Below are 18,352 nucleotides of genomic sequence, written 5' to 3'. Positions count from 1 at the left end.
CATCTGGAATTTGGCCATCAATTGCTGCTTCAGGGCTGTTACAATTTCAAAGTCATTTGAAAACACTAGAAGATCATCCACATATACAGCTACGATGAGTATTTTGCTATCTTCAATTAGAAAATATACGCAGGTAGCTTTGATCTACGTAGACCAATATTTCTAAGCACCGCATCAAGTTTTGTGTTCCAAACTCGACTTGCTTGCTTCAGTCCGTACAGAGCTTTCTTAAGACGACACACTTTGCCTACACCAGTATTGAACCCCTCTGGTGGCTCCATGTAAATTTCTTCATTATCCAAATCGCCTTGAAGAAAAGCTGTGACTGCGTCAAGTTGATGGATCTGCAAACCAAGCTTTGCTGCTACTGCCATAAGATAGCGAACTGTAGCATATCTGACCACGGGTTAATAAGTTTCGCCGTAATCAATTCCTTTGATCTGCGAAAATCCTTTGATCACGAGCCGTGCTTTGTATCTTTCAACTGAGTCATCCGCATTGGTCTTTATCTTATAGACCAATTTTGATTTAAGCGCCGTTCGTCCCGGTGGTAAATCTGTTACTTCCCACGTATGGTTATCCTCTAGTGACTTCATCTCCATCTCCATTGCCTGTTGCCACAGGCCTTTATCGTCGCGTTGTAGCGCCTCCGTATACGATAGCGGTTCCTCGTTAGGATTACCCTGAGACATGGAAATACTCTGAGAGACAGTACTAAAGCTCATCTTAAAATCGTGGTACTTGCCTGGAATCTGGCGCTCCCGGCCGCTGCGCTTTACCACATTTGGTGGGCATTCTATTTGCGGTGGGAGCGCTACTTCTGTTGGCGAAGGTGGATCAATCACTGCTATTGTTTCGGTTTGAATATTACCTTCACTATATTCACTTTTCTGCATCTCGAACTGTAAGACTTCTGGTTCAGACTTCACTGCAGCTGATTGCACCTTGTCATCGCCTTCATTCAGGAATTTGACATCGCGACTTACAAATAATCTTTTGGTTGTTGGATTGTAAATACGATATCCTTCCGAATGAACATAGCCGACAAAGATACCTTCTTCGGATTTCATGTCCCATTTCTTTCTTCTCACTTTGGGAATATGGGTCATCACTCTAGTTCCAAACACGTGCAAGTTGGACAGATTTGGTTTAATTCCGCTGAATCTCTCTTCTGGAGTCATACAATGGCCCTTCGTTGGTGATCGGTTAATCAGGTAGCAAGTTGTACCAACAGCCTCAGCCCAAAACGATTTTTCCAATCCTGCATCAGAAAGAATGCATCGGGCACGTTCTACTATGGTCCGGTTCATACGTTCCGCGAGACCATTTTGTTCTGGATTATGTGGCACGGTTGTTTCATGCCGTACTCCATACTGTCGCAAGTATCGTTTCATGGATTCATTGACATACTCCAAACCGTTGTCACTCCTCAGTCGCTTCAGTCGCTTACCAGTCTGAGTTTCAGCAAAGACTTGAAAATCTTTGAAGCACTCAAATACGTCACTCTTCGACCGAATGAAGTAGACGAAACATTTTCTGCTATAATCATCGATGAACGTGAGAAAATACGTATTGCCGCCTAGAGATTTCGTTTCCATTGGACCGCAAAGATCACTGTGTATTAACTCCAACACATCGGTTGCTCTGGTTCCTTTGTTATTGAATGGTTGACGATGATGCTTGCCCTTCAAGCAAGAAACACAAGACGGAATCTCTGCATCGCTGAATTGCATACCGGTTACCATACTCCTAAGTTGCTTTAAACTTTGCACATTCAGATGCCCCAACCGACGATGCCACAATTTGATATCTTCCTTTGGTTTCGTCAAACAAGTAATATTCTGCTTTTTCTGACAAAGTCGATACATTCCACCTTGCTGCTTTCCAACAGCTACCAAGGCGCCACGTGGATTGAATACTTCACATCTATTTTTGGTGAATACTACGCGATGACCAAAACTGCAAATTTTATGCACCGACAGGAGATTCATAGGTAACTCAGGAATGCAAAGTACTTCGGAAACATCAAGTATTTGTGTTACACTTCCAACGTCTGCTTCGATTGTTACGTTCCCTTTGGCAACTACCGCTGTTTCTATGCTATTCGCAACTAAGACACTGTCAGTCACCTTCTGTGTATCTTTCAAGATCCGTTCTTCTCTGCACATATGTGATGACGTTCCGGAATCAATAATCCAGTCATCCGCACAACTCTTGTTATGATGTGCCATGAACGCCGCGTGCCTATCGAGCTTCTTTGAAAGCCGATTATCTGTTCGCTTCTGATCTTGTGAAACATGAATTCCCGGTTTTTGACATTCAGATGCGTAATGACCAGCTTGTTTGCACTTGTAGCACTTGATGTGTGTTTTATCCGGCTTAGACGATTTATTCTTTATTTTCGACTGCCCATAAAATGCCCTACTAGAATCGCTTCCTATCGAATCGTCCGGCCACTTGACATCTTGAAGAATTTTTGCCCTGATGGTATCGGCTCGCAACTGTATTCCTGATGCTTCCAAACCCATGATCATGGGCTCATAGATTTTTGGTAGTCCCATCAGCAAAATGCTTGACATCCATCGATCGTTTACTTCAAAGCCAATTTGCGACAGTTTATGCCTCGTAGACATTAACATGTTCACATACTCCTCTACTGAAGAACAGTCCACTAGTTTCACTCCAGTCAACTGTCTGAGTAGACCAAACTCCCTGATGTATCCGCTATCTTGAAATGCCGCCTTCAGACTGTCCCATGCTTCTCTGGCAGTTGCCGCATTCTGGACGAGACTGTAATTCATCGGATCAATGCTCAGACATATGGTAGCCAGCGCCCGTTCCGAGAGTTCTTCTGACGGGTTATCTTCCTTAATAGCAGTCCACGTACCTTCCCGAATCATGATCATCTTGATCGCGAAAGCCCAGGAACTATAGTTCTCCTGACCACGTAGTCGCTCCGCCGGAATTCATGAATTCATACTTCCGCCTGGCAACGACATCCGGGAACTCGTCGCTCCTTGCGCTTCTCCGTTTGGAATCGCCATACCGGAAACAGTCGAACCTTGCACCGCTTCTGAAATACTTTCGTCTCTTCTTCTCACTGGAGACCGCTCAATCGGCATAAAGCTCCTGGAGAAAACTTATCTTCAATGATTTGAAAATCTTCGGTGGAAAAAAAATTTTTCTTCAACTGTTTGAACCATGCGGCATAGTCATCTTTGGGACCTTTTTTGTGTTTTGCTCGTCGAAGATCTTTACGGATTTTGGTTAACCTTTGTTTTTTGCTCTCCGAAAATCTTTGCGGATTTCCGGATATTTGTTTTTAGCTCACTAATCCAACGATGGGGGCGGCAAAACTCTTATTTTGCCCCGGGCGCCAAATTTCCTCCGTACGCCACTGCTTTTCTTCAAGATGGCCAAATAGATTTTCACAAACTTATAGGTTGAAGAGAAAAGTCCTACAGTTTCATACGAAATTCCTAAATTTGTTGTGGATACTACTTCCGGATCTACAGACTAAACAGGATTTGCAGATTTTGTTAGATTAAGTCCGAACAAACTTTCCTATTTCTATTCAATTAACAGCTGTTTTAGTGAATTCCACAGTAATATTAATGATGTTATGAGTAATATCAGAAAGGCATCATTTCACCACTAGGTGGATTAAAACAGGTTTTGTTTATTAGATTCGTTTTGGCCTTCTTTTAGCTTTTCTATTCCTGATACTTTCGGAAATTGGTGTAGTCGAAGTTAGTTAAATTCGCCTAATGGATTGTAAACCATTTTATTAGTTTCGAACTTTTTAAAAGTCAGTGTAGCCATCTTAGAGAAATAGTAGTGCGTTTCAAATAAAATGTCTGGGTACCTTTAGGTATCGAAAACCGAATACCGGTAAAACTGAAATAAGTTTATTTGGTCGTCGACTCTCAAAATCTGTGAACCCGATAAACCTGATAAATTTATGTGAAATTTTATCACTAGTCACTCTGTATCTTATGAACCGCAAGTTGGATCTGATTAAAAAACCAGCAGTTTTTATGCGACCTCAAGACGGCGTAAAGCTCCTACTACTGAAATAAGGCGAAAAGTAGCTTACACAAAAATATCGATATATCCGTTAAAAATGAACGGATTTTAAAAATCTATGTTTGCGGAATCTAAAAAAAAATGTTGACATAAAACTTCGTATAAATCGAAAAGTAAACATCCGATATCCATACCATTCAATAGTGTTTAGGGTGATGGGAGACCTTCTATTTGCGACTAGATTGATCAAAATTGGTCCAGTCATCTCTGAGTTCTCGACCTCTCTATTGATAATACACACACACACACACGGACATTTGTTCAGTTCGTCGAACTGAATCGATTAGTATATAACACTCGACCCTCCTGGCCTCGCCAAATTTTTCTAAAGTTTGAACGACATTTTCATTTTCACTGTACTGCCGTTCGATATTCTGATGACATGCCCAACCCATCGCAGTCTTTGGATTTTAGTTGTCCGTATGATGGGGTGGTTCTCCAAGCAACGGTTGCAGTTTTTATGATTCATACGCCGTCTCCACGTTCCGTCATCCATCTGCAACATAGTCCGAAAATGACAATTAAATTGTTAGAGCTATTGATGTGGAAAAATTCATGCAAAATTTCTAATGATCGATATTTTCAATCGAACAGTTCAATTTCAATTGGATGCGCACGAGAATCTCCTTAAATTGATGTTTATTTTAGGAAAAAAACCTGTTTTAATGCACCTAGTGGTGTAATGATGCCTTTCTCATGTATATAATATTGTGGCATTCTATTCAAAATTTCTCATACGGAACCGGAAGTCGGATCCGGATAAAATTCAGGCATTCCGTATGGGACCACAAGACCTTTCATTTGAATCAAAGTTTGTGGAAATCGGTCAAACCATCGCTGAGAAATGTGAGTGAGATTCATTTTGGTATATATGACCAATATTTCCGGTACTTCCAGGATAGCCGGAATCGGTTTGTTTAGTTGCCTATTGATAATAACTATCGATTTGTGTAGTTTTGAGACCAGTTTAGAAATTTTTTTACGTGTTTTGTTTCGCCGGTTTCAGTGACGGTGTACAAAATGTAACACACTTTACCCTATAACTCCGGAACCGGAAGTCGGATCCGGATGAAATTCAGGAATTCCGCATGAAACCACGAGACCTTTCATTTGAATCTAAGTTTGTGGAAATCGGTCAAACCATCGCTGAGAAAAGTGAGTGAGATCCTTTTTGGTATATATGACCAATATTTCCGGTACTTCCGGAACCGGATACCGGGAACCAGGATAGCCGGAATCGGTTTGTTTAGTTGCCTACTGATAATAGCTATCGATCTGTGTAGTTTTGAGACCAGTTTAGAAATTTTTTTACGTTTTTTGTTTCGCCGGTTTAAGTGACGGTGCACAAAATGTAACACACTTTACCTATAACTCCGGAACCGGAAGTCGGATCCGGATGAAATTCAGGAATTCCGCATGGGACCACGAGACCTTTCATTTGAATCTAAGTTTGTGGAAATCGGTCAAACCATCGCTGAGAAAAGTGAGTGAGATCCTTTTTGGTATATATGACCAATATTTCCGGTACTTCCGGAACCGGATACCGGGAACCAGGATAGCCGGAATCGGTTTGTTTAGTTGCCTACTGATAATGACTATCGATTTGTGTTGTTTTGAGACCAGTTTAGAAATTTTTTTACGTTTTTTGTTTCGCCGGTTTAAGTGACGGTGTACAAAATGTAACACACTTTACCCTATAACTCCGGAACCGAAAGTCGGATCCGGATGAAATTCAGGAATTCCGTATGGGGCGAGACCTTTCATTTGAATCTAAGTTTGTGGAAATCGGTCAAACCATCGCTGAGAAAAGTGAGTGAGATCCTTTTTGGTATATATGACCACTATTTCCGGTACTACCGGAACCGGATACCGGGAACCAGGATAGCCGTAATCGGTTTGTTTAGTTGCCTACTGATAATGACTATCGATTTGTGTAGTTTTGAGACCAGTTTAGAAATTTTTTTACGTTTTTTGTTTCGCCGGTTTAAGTGACGGTGTACAATATGTAACACACTTTACCCTATAACTCTGGAACCGGAAGTCGGATCCGGATGAAATTCAGGGATTCCGTATGGGACCACGAGACCTTTCATTTGAATCTAAGTTTGTCAAAATCGGTTCAGCCATCTCCGAGAAAACCTAGTGAGATTATTTGACACATACACACACACATACACACACACACACACACACACACAGACATTGCTCAGCTCTATGAACTGAGTCGAATGGTATATGACACATGGCCCTCCGGGCCAATTTTTACTAGTCGGTTTTTCAAGTGATTGCATAACCTTTCTATATGAGAAAGGCAAAACATCGAAATTATGTCAATAGCCCAAATATATGAAATTATATCTATGTGCTTACTAGTGTAATGGATTTCGATAAAGACTGTCCCAGAAAGTATGGACGCACTTTGATTTCGCTGTAAATAATTCACAAGTGTCAGATTCAAATTTTATTCGATATACTGATAATATTAGACTACAACAACAGAATATTATTCTCAACATTTGCTACCTAGCCATTGTAGACTAGCTGGCGCACCTTCTTGCGAACGTTCCTCATTAAATTCCGTACAGACTTCTTGGCGACAAGTTTTGACACTTTTTTCCAATCTTTTTCTAACTGTTTAATGGTTTCGGTTGCCGAGACATGTTTCCCAAGATAAGCCTTCGTTGATGCCCAAAATTCCTCAATTGGTCAACATTGCGGCCTACGATGATTTGTAGATGTTTGAAACATATCAAATTTACTCTTGACTGACAAGCATTTCGAGATTCATATCAGAATATTAAACTAAAGTAGGTTGCATAAGTTGTGGCAAAATAATAAGTTACATTTACATGTAAGTTTGGTATTTTATGCTGACTAGGGTTGCGCACGATGCTAACATAACAAATATAATGAACAGCGAGAGATTAAGGTGGGGTAATTATAAAGGTACAGAACAAAAATGCGAATCCGGACGAAAGTTGCTCGCGCAGGGCATCTTTTATTGCGATGTGTTATACAATGACCAGTAATTTAAAACTAAGTCAAGTTTGTTTACGATGATTGTTCTTTTTGTTTGTCGACCATGACCACGGTCAAGATCGTAGTTTTTACCGTTAAATAATGGTAGGTAGTCGAAAGAAATTAATCTCATAATGGTGGGGGCAGTGAAAACAAAACTATTAGAAGCGCGCAGCGTGTTTGAAAAATTCCTGCATATGTTAAAAATGATGATCTTAAAAACATACAACAGAGGCTTTAAAAAGGTACAAGAGTATAAAAATGAACAAATGAGGAACTACTAGTCTACTGTGAAGACGGCATAGCGAACTACTGTGAAGACGGCATAGCGAATTAAAGTCACATTGACAATGACGAACGAAAACAGTATTGAAGGCGGTGGTGCCTATCGATTTCCGATGTTGGATGCAATACAATGCATACCAGAATTTCATGGTTCAGTTATGAAATGGAACCATTTTTAAGTCAAATAAGTTATTTCGCGGAGCAAATCCCGCAAGGTGAAAAACCTTTAACAAATGTTATACTTACGAAATTAAAAGGAAATGCCGCAACTCTTATTATTAGAATAAGATCCAACACAATAAATGATGTGTTCCAAAATTTGAGAGATCAATTTGCAGTAAAAGTTTCAGTAGGAGAGATTCTTATCAGGATCGAAACTCTCGAACAAAATTATGGAGAATCTTTTAAAGAGTACGCTGAAAGAGCGCTACGAATAATGGAATTTATTGGCGCTCAACAAGAGAATCAAGGCACGGAGGAAGTACAAAAATCCTTCGCAGGAAGAGCATCAGCGATGCATTTTATAGCATGATTATCGAATAAAAACAACCACAAACCACAGACACCTTAAGTTTCAAGAATTAATAAGATTCCTAAAAGAAGAGGCAAAAATCAACTATATATTAACAAATATTGAAAATCGGCTGCTATAGTACCATGCAATTGATAAACCTAAACTCTGTCCAACAACAAATATAAATGTTATCCAGAGGGACAAATTGAAAATTCCCACAAATACAACCGAAATTTACACAACGAATTTTATCATAACGACAGGTGCTTGATCGATGATAGCAATTTTGATAGTAAACAATTAGAAAATAATGCCAAACCACTATGCATGACACACAGTAATAGAAACATATTGCGAAGATATAATCATAACATCATGACCAGAAATGTGCCTGATCAAAGGACATATGAAGCATCTAGATATTTGAACGCAAATAATTTCAAAGAAAAACGTTCAGAAGGGATATGGGTCAAACTACATAAGACAAAAGACTACCAATTTGTGATGTTATTGAGATCGGCAACCAGACAAAATAACGAAATGAATTCCCTAGTAGACACAAAAGCAAGTGGCAACATAATAAGTAGACGAAACGCAGAGTACATGGGAGCATATACAATTAATGGAAACGAAGTCATAGAATATTCTGGGGTAACAGGTACTGTTAGAAAAACATTAGGTACCGTAGAACTAAATTTCATCATCGCAAGAAGAATGTTCCAAACGAAGTTCGACGTAGTGGAGAATTTGACTCCCGGTGGTATTTTGGGAATGAGATTTATGAATAAGTATGTTCTTAGTATGCACAATGACCGAGGATATGCATAAGGAAAATACCTCTCACATTCGAACCAAAAACGGAACCGTATGAAACTCATCAGAAACAGGAGAACAGAGTCTGCGAGGCAGGTAACAATGTCAAAGTAGAAAAATATTTACTGTTTCCAAGATTATCTAAAATCTCGTTGATTAGTGGAATTGGGTATACAAATACCTTTGTTACTAAATTTAGAGCCCTAAAGTCAACCACAATTCTGTATTGCTTGTTACCAAATTCATCGTCATTCTTAGGAACACCTAAGACTGGTGCATTCCATGGACTGTGACTATGCCTCATGATATCTTGCCTACGCATTTCTTCAATTTCTTGATTGATGTTCTTCTTAGTGGCTTCTGGAAATCTGTATTGTCGTTTATTGATAGGAACGTTTGAAGTAGTTTCAATTTCGTGTAACGCTGCATCAGTGACTGTTAATTTATCTCCCTTTAAATAGAAGACATCGCTATACGTTGCCATAATTCTCTCTATGCCTACAAAGTTTTCTCTTTTCAAGTGGTATGTATTCAATGTTTCCAGTACTTTATTCATCCGGTCCTGACCAGTTGTTTGACCGTATCTTTTATTTTCCGTTAAAATCAGGTCCTGATTTGAATCAAAATTAAGTAAACATATATCTTCCTCGTCGCTATATCTATCTAACAACTCTTGTTCTTTTTCATTAGTAATGTTAGTTCCACAAAGGGAAGCATACTATCTGATCGATCGTCGTTGTTGTATATTTCATTTTATTCACTTTTTGATTTGTTTCATGTTTATCATACTTTGATATACCGCGCTCGAAGACTACAGTATTTACGATGATTAATTCATTTTTGTCATTCTCCACATTATTTTTAAAATTTTTCTTGATTGTACTCTCTCTACTTGTTGAATTATTCATTTAACAATTGTTGTCGGATTTAGCTGTCTGTTTATTATTACGAACTACTTTGTTTCTTTCATTATTCATGCGGTTGATTAATGTTCCGGTAAAATAACAATAAATAGTTCCATGAATATATATATATATATATATATATATATATATATATATATATACAAGGTGAGATGAAAAAACTGCAACAAAGTAAAACGCCATAATTTTTTCATTTTTTTTTTAAATTTTATTGAATGAAAGCAAAAAATGTCGGAAATAACATCAAATTTGAGAATCGGTTTAGATTTGTTCGAATTGGCCACCTTTGGCACGAACTATGGCCTTCAAACGGCCAATGAAACCATCACACGCTGCCCGAAAGTGGCTCTGCGGTATTTTGTCCCATTCTCGGCGAAGCGCTTGCTTGAGATGATCGACACTTTGGTATTTTTTAGTGCCAACCTTGCTTTCCAAAATACCCCAGGCACAATAGTCCAACGGATTGGCATCCGGAGATTTTGGTGGCCATTGTGCGGTGGAAATGAAGCGAGGAACCTCATTTCTTAACCATTCTTGGGTGGCGCGTGCTGAGTGCGATGGTGCTGAGTCCTGTTGGAATGTCCAAGGTCTGCGGCCGAAATGTTTGCGTGCCCAGGGCTTCAGAACTCCCTCCAAAATATTTTCGCGATAGATTTGCGCATTTATTTTGACCCCACGGCCGATGAATACGAGCGGCGAGCGACCATCGGCTGTTATGGCGGCCCACACCATCACCATGGCCGGCTTTTGAGTTCTGGTGGCCAACCGAAGTTGCAAATTTTCAGCTGACCTCTCTGGCAAGTAAACACGATCATTTTGTTTGTTTACAAACTGCTGGATAACGAATGGTTTCTCATCGGAGAAAACCAAATTCGGCAGTTCACCACTTTCGGCCAAGCGAAGCAACTCTTTAGCTTTTTCGAGTCTAACTTTTTTTTGCGCATCAGTAAGATCTTGCACTTTTTGGAACTTCAATGGCTTTAGTCCAAGCTCATTTTTCAATATTTGCCGAATGGCATATTGCGATATGTTCAGCTCACGAGCCATTTTTCGCCCACTGCGACGCGGATTTCGTTCAATTCGCTTCTTCACTTTTCGAACCATTTCTGCCGATGTTGCTGTTTTTTTTCGTCCACTTCCTTGACGTCGGGCTACGCTACCAGTACCACGGTAACGAGCGATGGTACGAGACACAAAAGATTTATTCACTTTTAAATGCTGGAGGGCTCTAACGATAGCCACTTGTGGTTTTCCAGCCAAATGCAAAGCAATCACACTATCACACTTGAATTCCATCACAAATAACTTTTTTTCTGAAAAATTCCCACCAAAATGCTTTTGTGCGCTTGTAAATAATATAATGAGCTGTCACTAGAATAAATCTGACAGCTGTGGGACGAGCGGTTTAGAAATGACAGCAGTCTGAAGTTGGTTGCAGTTTTTTCATCTCACCTTGTATATATATATATATATATATATATATATATATATATATATATATATATATATATATATATATATATATATATATATATATATATATATATATATATATATATATATATATATATATATATATATATATATATATATATATATATATATATATATATATATAAGGTATTCAATAACTCAAACTTTCGTTTCAGATTCATGATAAAGGAAATGATAAATTCTCAAAAGATGCAAATACCATTGGAGATGCTATGATTGACACAAACTCTACAAATCATTTCGAAGCAGGTGAAATATGGCAAAAGATTACTTATGTCGTTTTCGCTTGATGCCAAACCTAACCCAGTTTTCACGCTAACTGCTGTCAAACCGTTTGCTTGAAGCTAGTTTCGAAACTCGTTTCAGCGTTGTTGAACTGAAAATCTAGTCAGTTTCGAACCTGGTTTTAATATCAGGTTTGCTCAAATCCCTTGTTGCTAAGTGCGAAAACAACACAGTTTCGTAAAAAGTGTTTGTTTGATGAAACTACCCTGGGTCAGTTTCAGTTTTCTCTAGCGAAAACGACATTATAATCCACGAATAAATAATCAAAAGTTTTAGTAATAGATTACAATTATTTAAACAATCAGTAGGATATATTTATTTTTGTTTGAAAACAAAGCAAGGTTTTCCTTTCCTTATAGCTGTTGAGCTAATAATCGCTGTGTGTATGTATTCACATGTCCATGTTCACTATGTACTGAATTTTCTAGACGATGGCCTAACTGATTTCAATAAGCTTAGGCTAATAATAACAAAAATAATAATTATATTATTATTAATACTTTATTATTATTATTATTATTATTATTATTATTATTATTATTATTATTATTATTATTATTATTATTATTATTATTATTATTATTATCATAGATCATTTTATTTAGCACAAAAAATTTCTCTATAAGCCAACGGAAATAAGTTGATGGTATATAAACAGGAATGACAAATTATACAAAATTTTATTACACTGAATATACGGAAGTAAAATAGCACAACAAACTCAAATCTTATGATAGTGTAAATATTTTGTGTCTCATCATGCGGCACTTTCCACCTTGTAGTTAATAAGATTAAAAATTGTATTGAATTAGTTAAGAAATATTTACGACTATGAAGATGAATTATAGGGATTGCGTAAAAAAATATCATTAATTATCTTCACCAAATTTTCATTATTTATTCCGGTTGGTAAAAATATGGTGAGGAGGTCGTGTCAATCCAATAAAATTATTGCGCGGGGGGGGGGGGGGGGGTGTGAGGTCATAAAATGCCTTGCCTCCCCATAGTTGCCGCGCCTGGTCTAAATTCTATTCACTCGTTTATTTGTAGCAAACAATTCCATTTAAAAAATAACCTTTTTTAATCCCCCTAGTGGTGTAATGATGCCTTTCCCATATTACTTATAGTTTCAAAAATAAAAAATGTCAAAAAAAGAATTTTCTTCAATGTTGAATAAAATAAGAAACATTCTTTGGGTATAAACTAACATAACCTTTTCAATTTGTAAACAGTTATGGTAAGTTAAAAAGAATTTTTCTTTATTTTGCATCGTCGCACTAAATGATTAAACACACTTTACCCTATAGTTCTGGAAATGGAAGTCGAACCCGGATGAAATTAAGAAGCAACCAATTTATTTATTTATTTATTTATTCATTTGGAGCAGGGAATATACTTATTAAGTCACTCTCTCCAGTAGGTATAAAACCTCCTCATCTTTTGTACCAACAGATAATCACATCCAAATGATACATTAATTAATTATAATTAAATACAAGGCACACTTACAAACCAACATAATATACTTAGCACTCACAAACTTAAATACAAACATAGGAATTATAAGTAATGTTATTCTTAGGTCAAATTCTTAAAAAATACTATAAATGAGCGAGACGTAGTACGAGACAGATTAAAATCAAATATAGTATAACAACGATTAAATATTCGAATCATGCTCGATATAGGTCCGTTCTTCGCATAATTCGTTCTAGCAAACTGGGGGACAAGAAAAGGGTTATTCCGAAGAGTTCTGCGTCTGATATTTATATCGAGTTGTCCGAGAAGTTTGTGGCAGTCGATGTTTCCCAGAATTGAATCGGAAACAAACATTGCTTTCGAAACATTGCGTCGATCACTAAGCAACTCAAGTCCAATTAAATTACATCTAAGTTCGTATCTGGGAAGGTTATGGGGGTCTCTCCAAGATAGCCGACGTAGGGCAATACGGACAAATTTATGCTGCACAGCTTCAATGCGTTGTACCCCGTTATGTTATGTACCCCGTTATGGTCACCACACAACTACAGAAAACTCAAGAACAGAGCGAACCAGGGCAATATATAATGCATTCAAGCAGTGTATGTTACTGAATGATTTCGTCATTCGGAAGATGAATCCGAGTTGTTTGGATGCATTAGAAACGATATATGGTACATGATCGCTAAAAGTTAATTTGCTATCAAGTAGGACTCCTAGATCTTTAATGCAGCTTACTCTATTTAACTCGGTCCCAAGAAGCGAATAGTTGAAAATTATTGGTTTTCTTTTGCGACTGAACGTTATTATAGAACACTTTGAAGCATTTAGTATCCATCCTGTTTACCTGACACCAATTTCCGAAAATATCAAGTTGTTTCTGAAGAAATTTAACATCGCTTTGGCTATCAATTTTTAAAAAACAGTTCGAAGTCGTCTGCGTACGAGAGCTTCAAGCACTTCAGGGAGAGATTAACGTCGTTGATGTAAAGCAGGAACAGGAGAGATCCAAGGTGACTACCTTGTGGCACACCAGAGGTAATGGTAAACGAATTAGAATTCGAATTCGAAGAGCATTTAAGACGCTTGCACGCTTCGATCACATCATCAATCGATATAGTGTTTGGAGAGCCAACAAATGGAAAGCAAGGTACATTATTAGCGGCCTCAGCAATGGAATCGATGTCGAGTTTCTTGTCACAGATAACGCTGCTGAAGTGATCACGGAAAAGACTACAAATACTATCAGTCGATTTTGCTTCAATATCGCCTTTTACCATAGTTTTCGGCAGCCAACTTTCCTTTCTCTGTTCGTTAACATATTTCCAAACAGCTTTCGGCTTGTTTTTTAGGTTATCCTATGTTTTCTGTTGGTAAGCTTCAAATAACTGTTTATTCAGACGTTTGTATGTGCTATTTATCGCCACATATCGTGAATGAAGGTAACCAGTTCTATTTTTCAAATATTTCCTCAGAGCGGATCTTTTTGCAGTTTTCAATTGTTTGAGTCTCTCGCATGACCATTCAGACTGAAGGGTGTGAGACTTTATAACTTTCGGCACAAATTGATCAATGGCATAGAGAAAAACATGGCTGATTTTTTCAGCAGCTTGATTGGTATCGCAATTAAAGAGTACATCATTCCAGTTCACGCTATCGAAAAATTGATTCATAGATACGAAATCGGATTTTCGATAGTTGTATGACACTGCTTCAGTTATTTCACGAAATGCGATGAGTTGGCTAGAGCGAAGACTTATGAGAAGCTATGGATGATGAACACATTGTTTAACTAGAGGAACAGGAGCTTTCAGAACTGAAATACCATTTGTGATCTCATTGCTTGAAAAGCAAAGGTCCAAAATGCGATTATTAGGATTGGAAACTCCGTTCATTTGAACTAATCCAGGTGGAATGTACAAGACACAAACAAAAAGAGTTTATTTTTCTAGGCTTATAGCAACTCACACATGTTCAACGTCTGATGATCCAGGAAGAATGATTAAACGACTTTCATAGCAAGAGCTAACAGTGAGCAGAACACCCCCACCACGACGTTTAGAACTGTTGAAGCTAGAACGATCCTGACGATAGACGTTATAAGGAGTGTATCGAAAAGTAGTTAGCAACATCGATTATTGAATAAAAAAGCGAAAAAAACATATTTTGACATCAGCTTTCGATATATTGTAGAAAAATCACATTTTTATGCATTTCACTGATTATATTGAAGAAAATCCTAGTTTCTGTGAAACGCTCGCACTTTAGACTTGACATTCTTCATTAAATTCTGCACAGTTACTTTCGTGACTTTCCTGGTGGCAGCTGTCTAGTTTTTTTGAACTCCTGCATGTTTTGGGACACTGTACCTTCCTTCGGAAAGTGCAGCTTGACAATTGCCCAATACCTTTCAATTGGCCGAAGATCCGGGCAGTTCGGTGGGTTGATGTCCTTTTCCACTAATTGTACATTATTTTTTGACAAGCACTGTAGAACGGAGTAGGCGTAGTGGTCTGAAACCAAATCCAGCCAGAAGAGAGCTTATGCTTTCTGTACAGTGGCAGCCTTATGCTTTCTGTACAGTGGCAGCATTCTCTTCTTCAAACATTCTTCCTCGTACACCTTAGCGTTAATTGTGCCCTTCGTGAAGAAAATCGACGACCGCAAACTACAGGTACAAATTGCTTGCCAGACCAACACCTTCTGCCCAAACTTTTCCATCGCCACCGTGATATCAGCGTCGTCCAGGTCCTGGTACACCGATTTCGTATAATATCGCTGTCCGGGCAGCGCTCGAGAGTCTTCCTTAGCGTAGGTTACGCCGTCGACCAGGATGCAACCGTCTTTATTCTGTAGAATCCGGTTATACACTTTTCGCGCTCTTGGCCTGAACTTGCTGTACCAGGGACTTTTTCGGCAACTTATGTTTCTTGTACGTTTTCAGGGAGCTACGAACTTTGATCAGTTGAATCCTCCCGATGCTGGTGTTGAACTGCTTGGCGAAATCCCGCGTCGACGCCGTTGGGTTATTCCTTATGTACTCAACCACTTTTAAGTCCCGGCCGGGCTGGCTGGGACCCGTTTTCCTACCGGATCGGGGTAAATCTTTCATGGAAAGGGTCTTACCGAACTTCTCGATAATATTGTTGACCCTGGTGTGGTGCACTTCCACCCATTTTGCAATTTCGTTGTACGTGACACCATTTTCTGAGCACCAAGTGTGCAGAATTTTCTTTCGCGTTTCCGGATCAATTCGACTCATCATTGAAACGATAAACCGTACCGAAAGCAATCGATTGCGCAGCTGTTATTGACATGTATTAGGTGTACAACTTTGCTTCCGCCGTTTTTTTCCAAAATTTAAAACTATTGCGAAAAAGTGCTTACAGATGTATTATTCAAGGTATTGTCCGTCGCTAGCGACAACTTTCTTCCATCTTTCCGAAAATTTTCGAATCCCGGCTCGAAAAAAGGAGTCCTTTTTTGACGCTATCCATGAAGCAATCCATTTTTCCAACTCTTCTAAGGATTGAAAATGTTGATCTGCCAGGCCGTGTGCCATCGAGCGGAATAGGTGGAAGTCAGAAGGGGCGACATCTGGGGAATACAGCGGGTTGGGCAAGACTTCCCATTTCAGCGTTTCCAGGTACTTTTTGACCACTTTTGCGACGTGAGGCCGAGCATTATCGTGTTGGAGGATGACTTTGCCATGTCGCTCTTGATACTGTGGCCGCTTTTCTTTTAGCGCGCGACTAAGGCGCATCAGTTGCGTTTGGTAGCGATCTCCTGTGATGGTTTCACCCGGTTTTAAGAGCTTGTAGTAAATTGTTATTCATCATTGAAGGTTTTTTTTCTCTTTCACCATCATGTTTCTCTTCGACATCGAAATCACCATTTTTAAAACTTTGAAACCACTCCCGACACGTTCTTTTACTCAGAGCAGCATCACCGTTAGTTTCTGAAAGCATTCGATGCGCTTTAGTTGCATTTTTTCGAATTGTAACAGAAAAGTAAAACTTCCCGCAAATGGCGAGAATTGGGCACATAAACAGACATTTTCGAGCATGAATAATACGAAAACAAGAACAACTGTCACTGAAACGGCGATGACAATTCGTTAGGTACTGTACACACTCACTTTAAAGGCATTATCTTCTATGTATTTTAACCAGCCTCAGCCGGTACGGCCGCCTATCGGAAAACGGCGGAAGCAAAGTTGTACACCTGATAAACAAACATGTCACCGCAAAACACGCTGCAAAAATTAAGCCATTTCAGAGTAACAACTGTTTGAATTTTGCTAACTACTTATCGATACACTCCTTAGTTATTACTAAATATTTGGCTCGATAATGTGCCCCTATTTAGCCAAGTTTCTGTAAAAGCGTAAATGTCACATTCATCGTCACAGCAAGCAAGTGAATATTCAGCAATGGAGGAGTTGATGCAACCCACATTTTGATAGTATAATGTGATAAGTCCGGTGTCCATATTAGGTCATTTATCTGGAACGCAAGGGGGACAACAGTAACAGTGCAGTTTTCTGTCCCAGCTACGACTGGACATATACGTGTTGCCAATTTACCTGAGAAACTGTGCTCAGTAGCAATATCTTGAACATGGTCCATCGATGCTTCGTCGGGCAGAGAAAAGGCGACATCGTCGGGGTGATTGTATGAAGGACTGGTTGGTTGGTTGAACCGAAAAGGTACAAAATCATTCGTCGAATCGGAATCAGCTGCAGAAAACTGGAAGTGTAGAACCACTTTGAAGGTGCGTAGTAACTAACATAGCCTCGGAAGGACATATACTGTTCTTGTGTTTACCTGACAAAGCAGGAGAATTAACTGACTCATTATCAAGAATCTCTTCTGATGAAGCATCGTGCATTGATTGCTATGTGGAGTAGTCGATCCTGAGTTTGGCTTTTTCCAACCACGCGTAATGATTGACTTCGAGTACCTCCTCGTTAGATGAATTTGGAAGCTAATTTTGCTTGTGACAATTAATGCATTTCGCGGCGCCAGACTGACATTCATTAACAGCATGTCCACCCGCGCATTTAGGGCAGCAAATTATATTCTCGCATGTCGCGGCTTTATGACCGTATTCAGAGAACTTATAGCATCGTATGACATCGATTACCTCAAATACTCTACAACGTTCCCAACCGATATTAATACGTTGTAGCTGCATTATTATATTAAAAGTAGAAGCGTCAGTTACAGTTATAACGGTTTTATCACTTCGTTTTTCTTTGTTCAGTATTCTGATAACTTTCAGCTCACTTGGGTCAGGTAGATCGTTTTGCAGCTTGATTTTGTTAACCAGGTCCTCCTCGGACAATGCATCCGTGATGCCTACAATTTTTACTCTCGGTCGTAGTGGTTTTAAAAGTTCGATCTCATAGTTCTCAGGCAATAGATTCTTTGCATTATCGATCAGTTTTTTTGCA

At 38.8% G+C, this 18,352-nt stretch overlaps 1 protein-coding gene across 1 annotated transcript in view; it reads left to right on the top strand.

The window, feature by feature from the left end:
• Positions 1-18,352, top strand: part of LOC131427127 (inactivation-no-after-potential D protein) — a 1,657,698-nt gene that overhangs the window by 704,532 nt on the left and 934,814 nt on the right. The window contains exon 8 of the mRNA XM_058590062.1: positions 11,289-11,382. Coding sequence (XP_058446045.1) covers positions 11,289-11,382 — 94 coding nt within the window. The remainder of the gene's footprint in view (positions 1-11,288; positions 11,383-18,352) is intronic.

The sequence above is a fragment of the Malaya genurostris genome, chromosome 2 (genome assembly GCF_030247185.1).
Source record: "Malaya genurostris strain Urasoe2022 chromosome 2, Malgen_1.1, whole genome shotgun sequence".
Lineage (NCBI taxonomy): Eukaryota > Metazoa > Arthropoda > Insecta > Diptera > Culicidae > Malaya > Malaya genurostris.
This window is presented reverse-complemented; position numbering and strand designations above follow the sequence as displayed.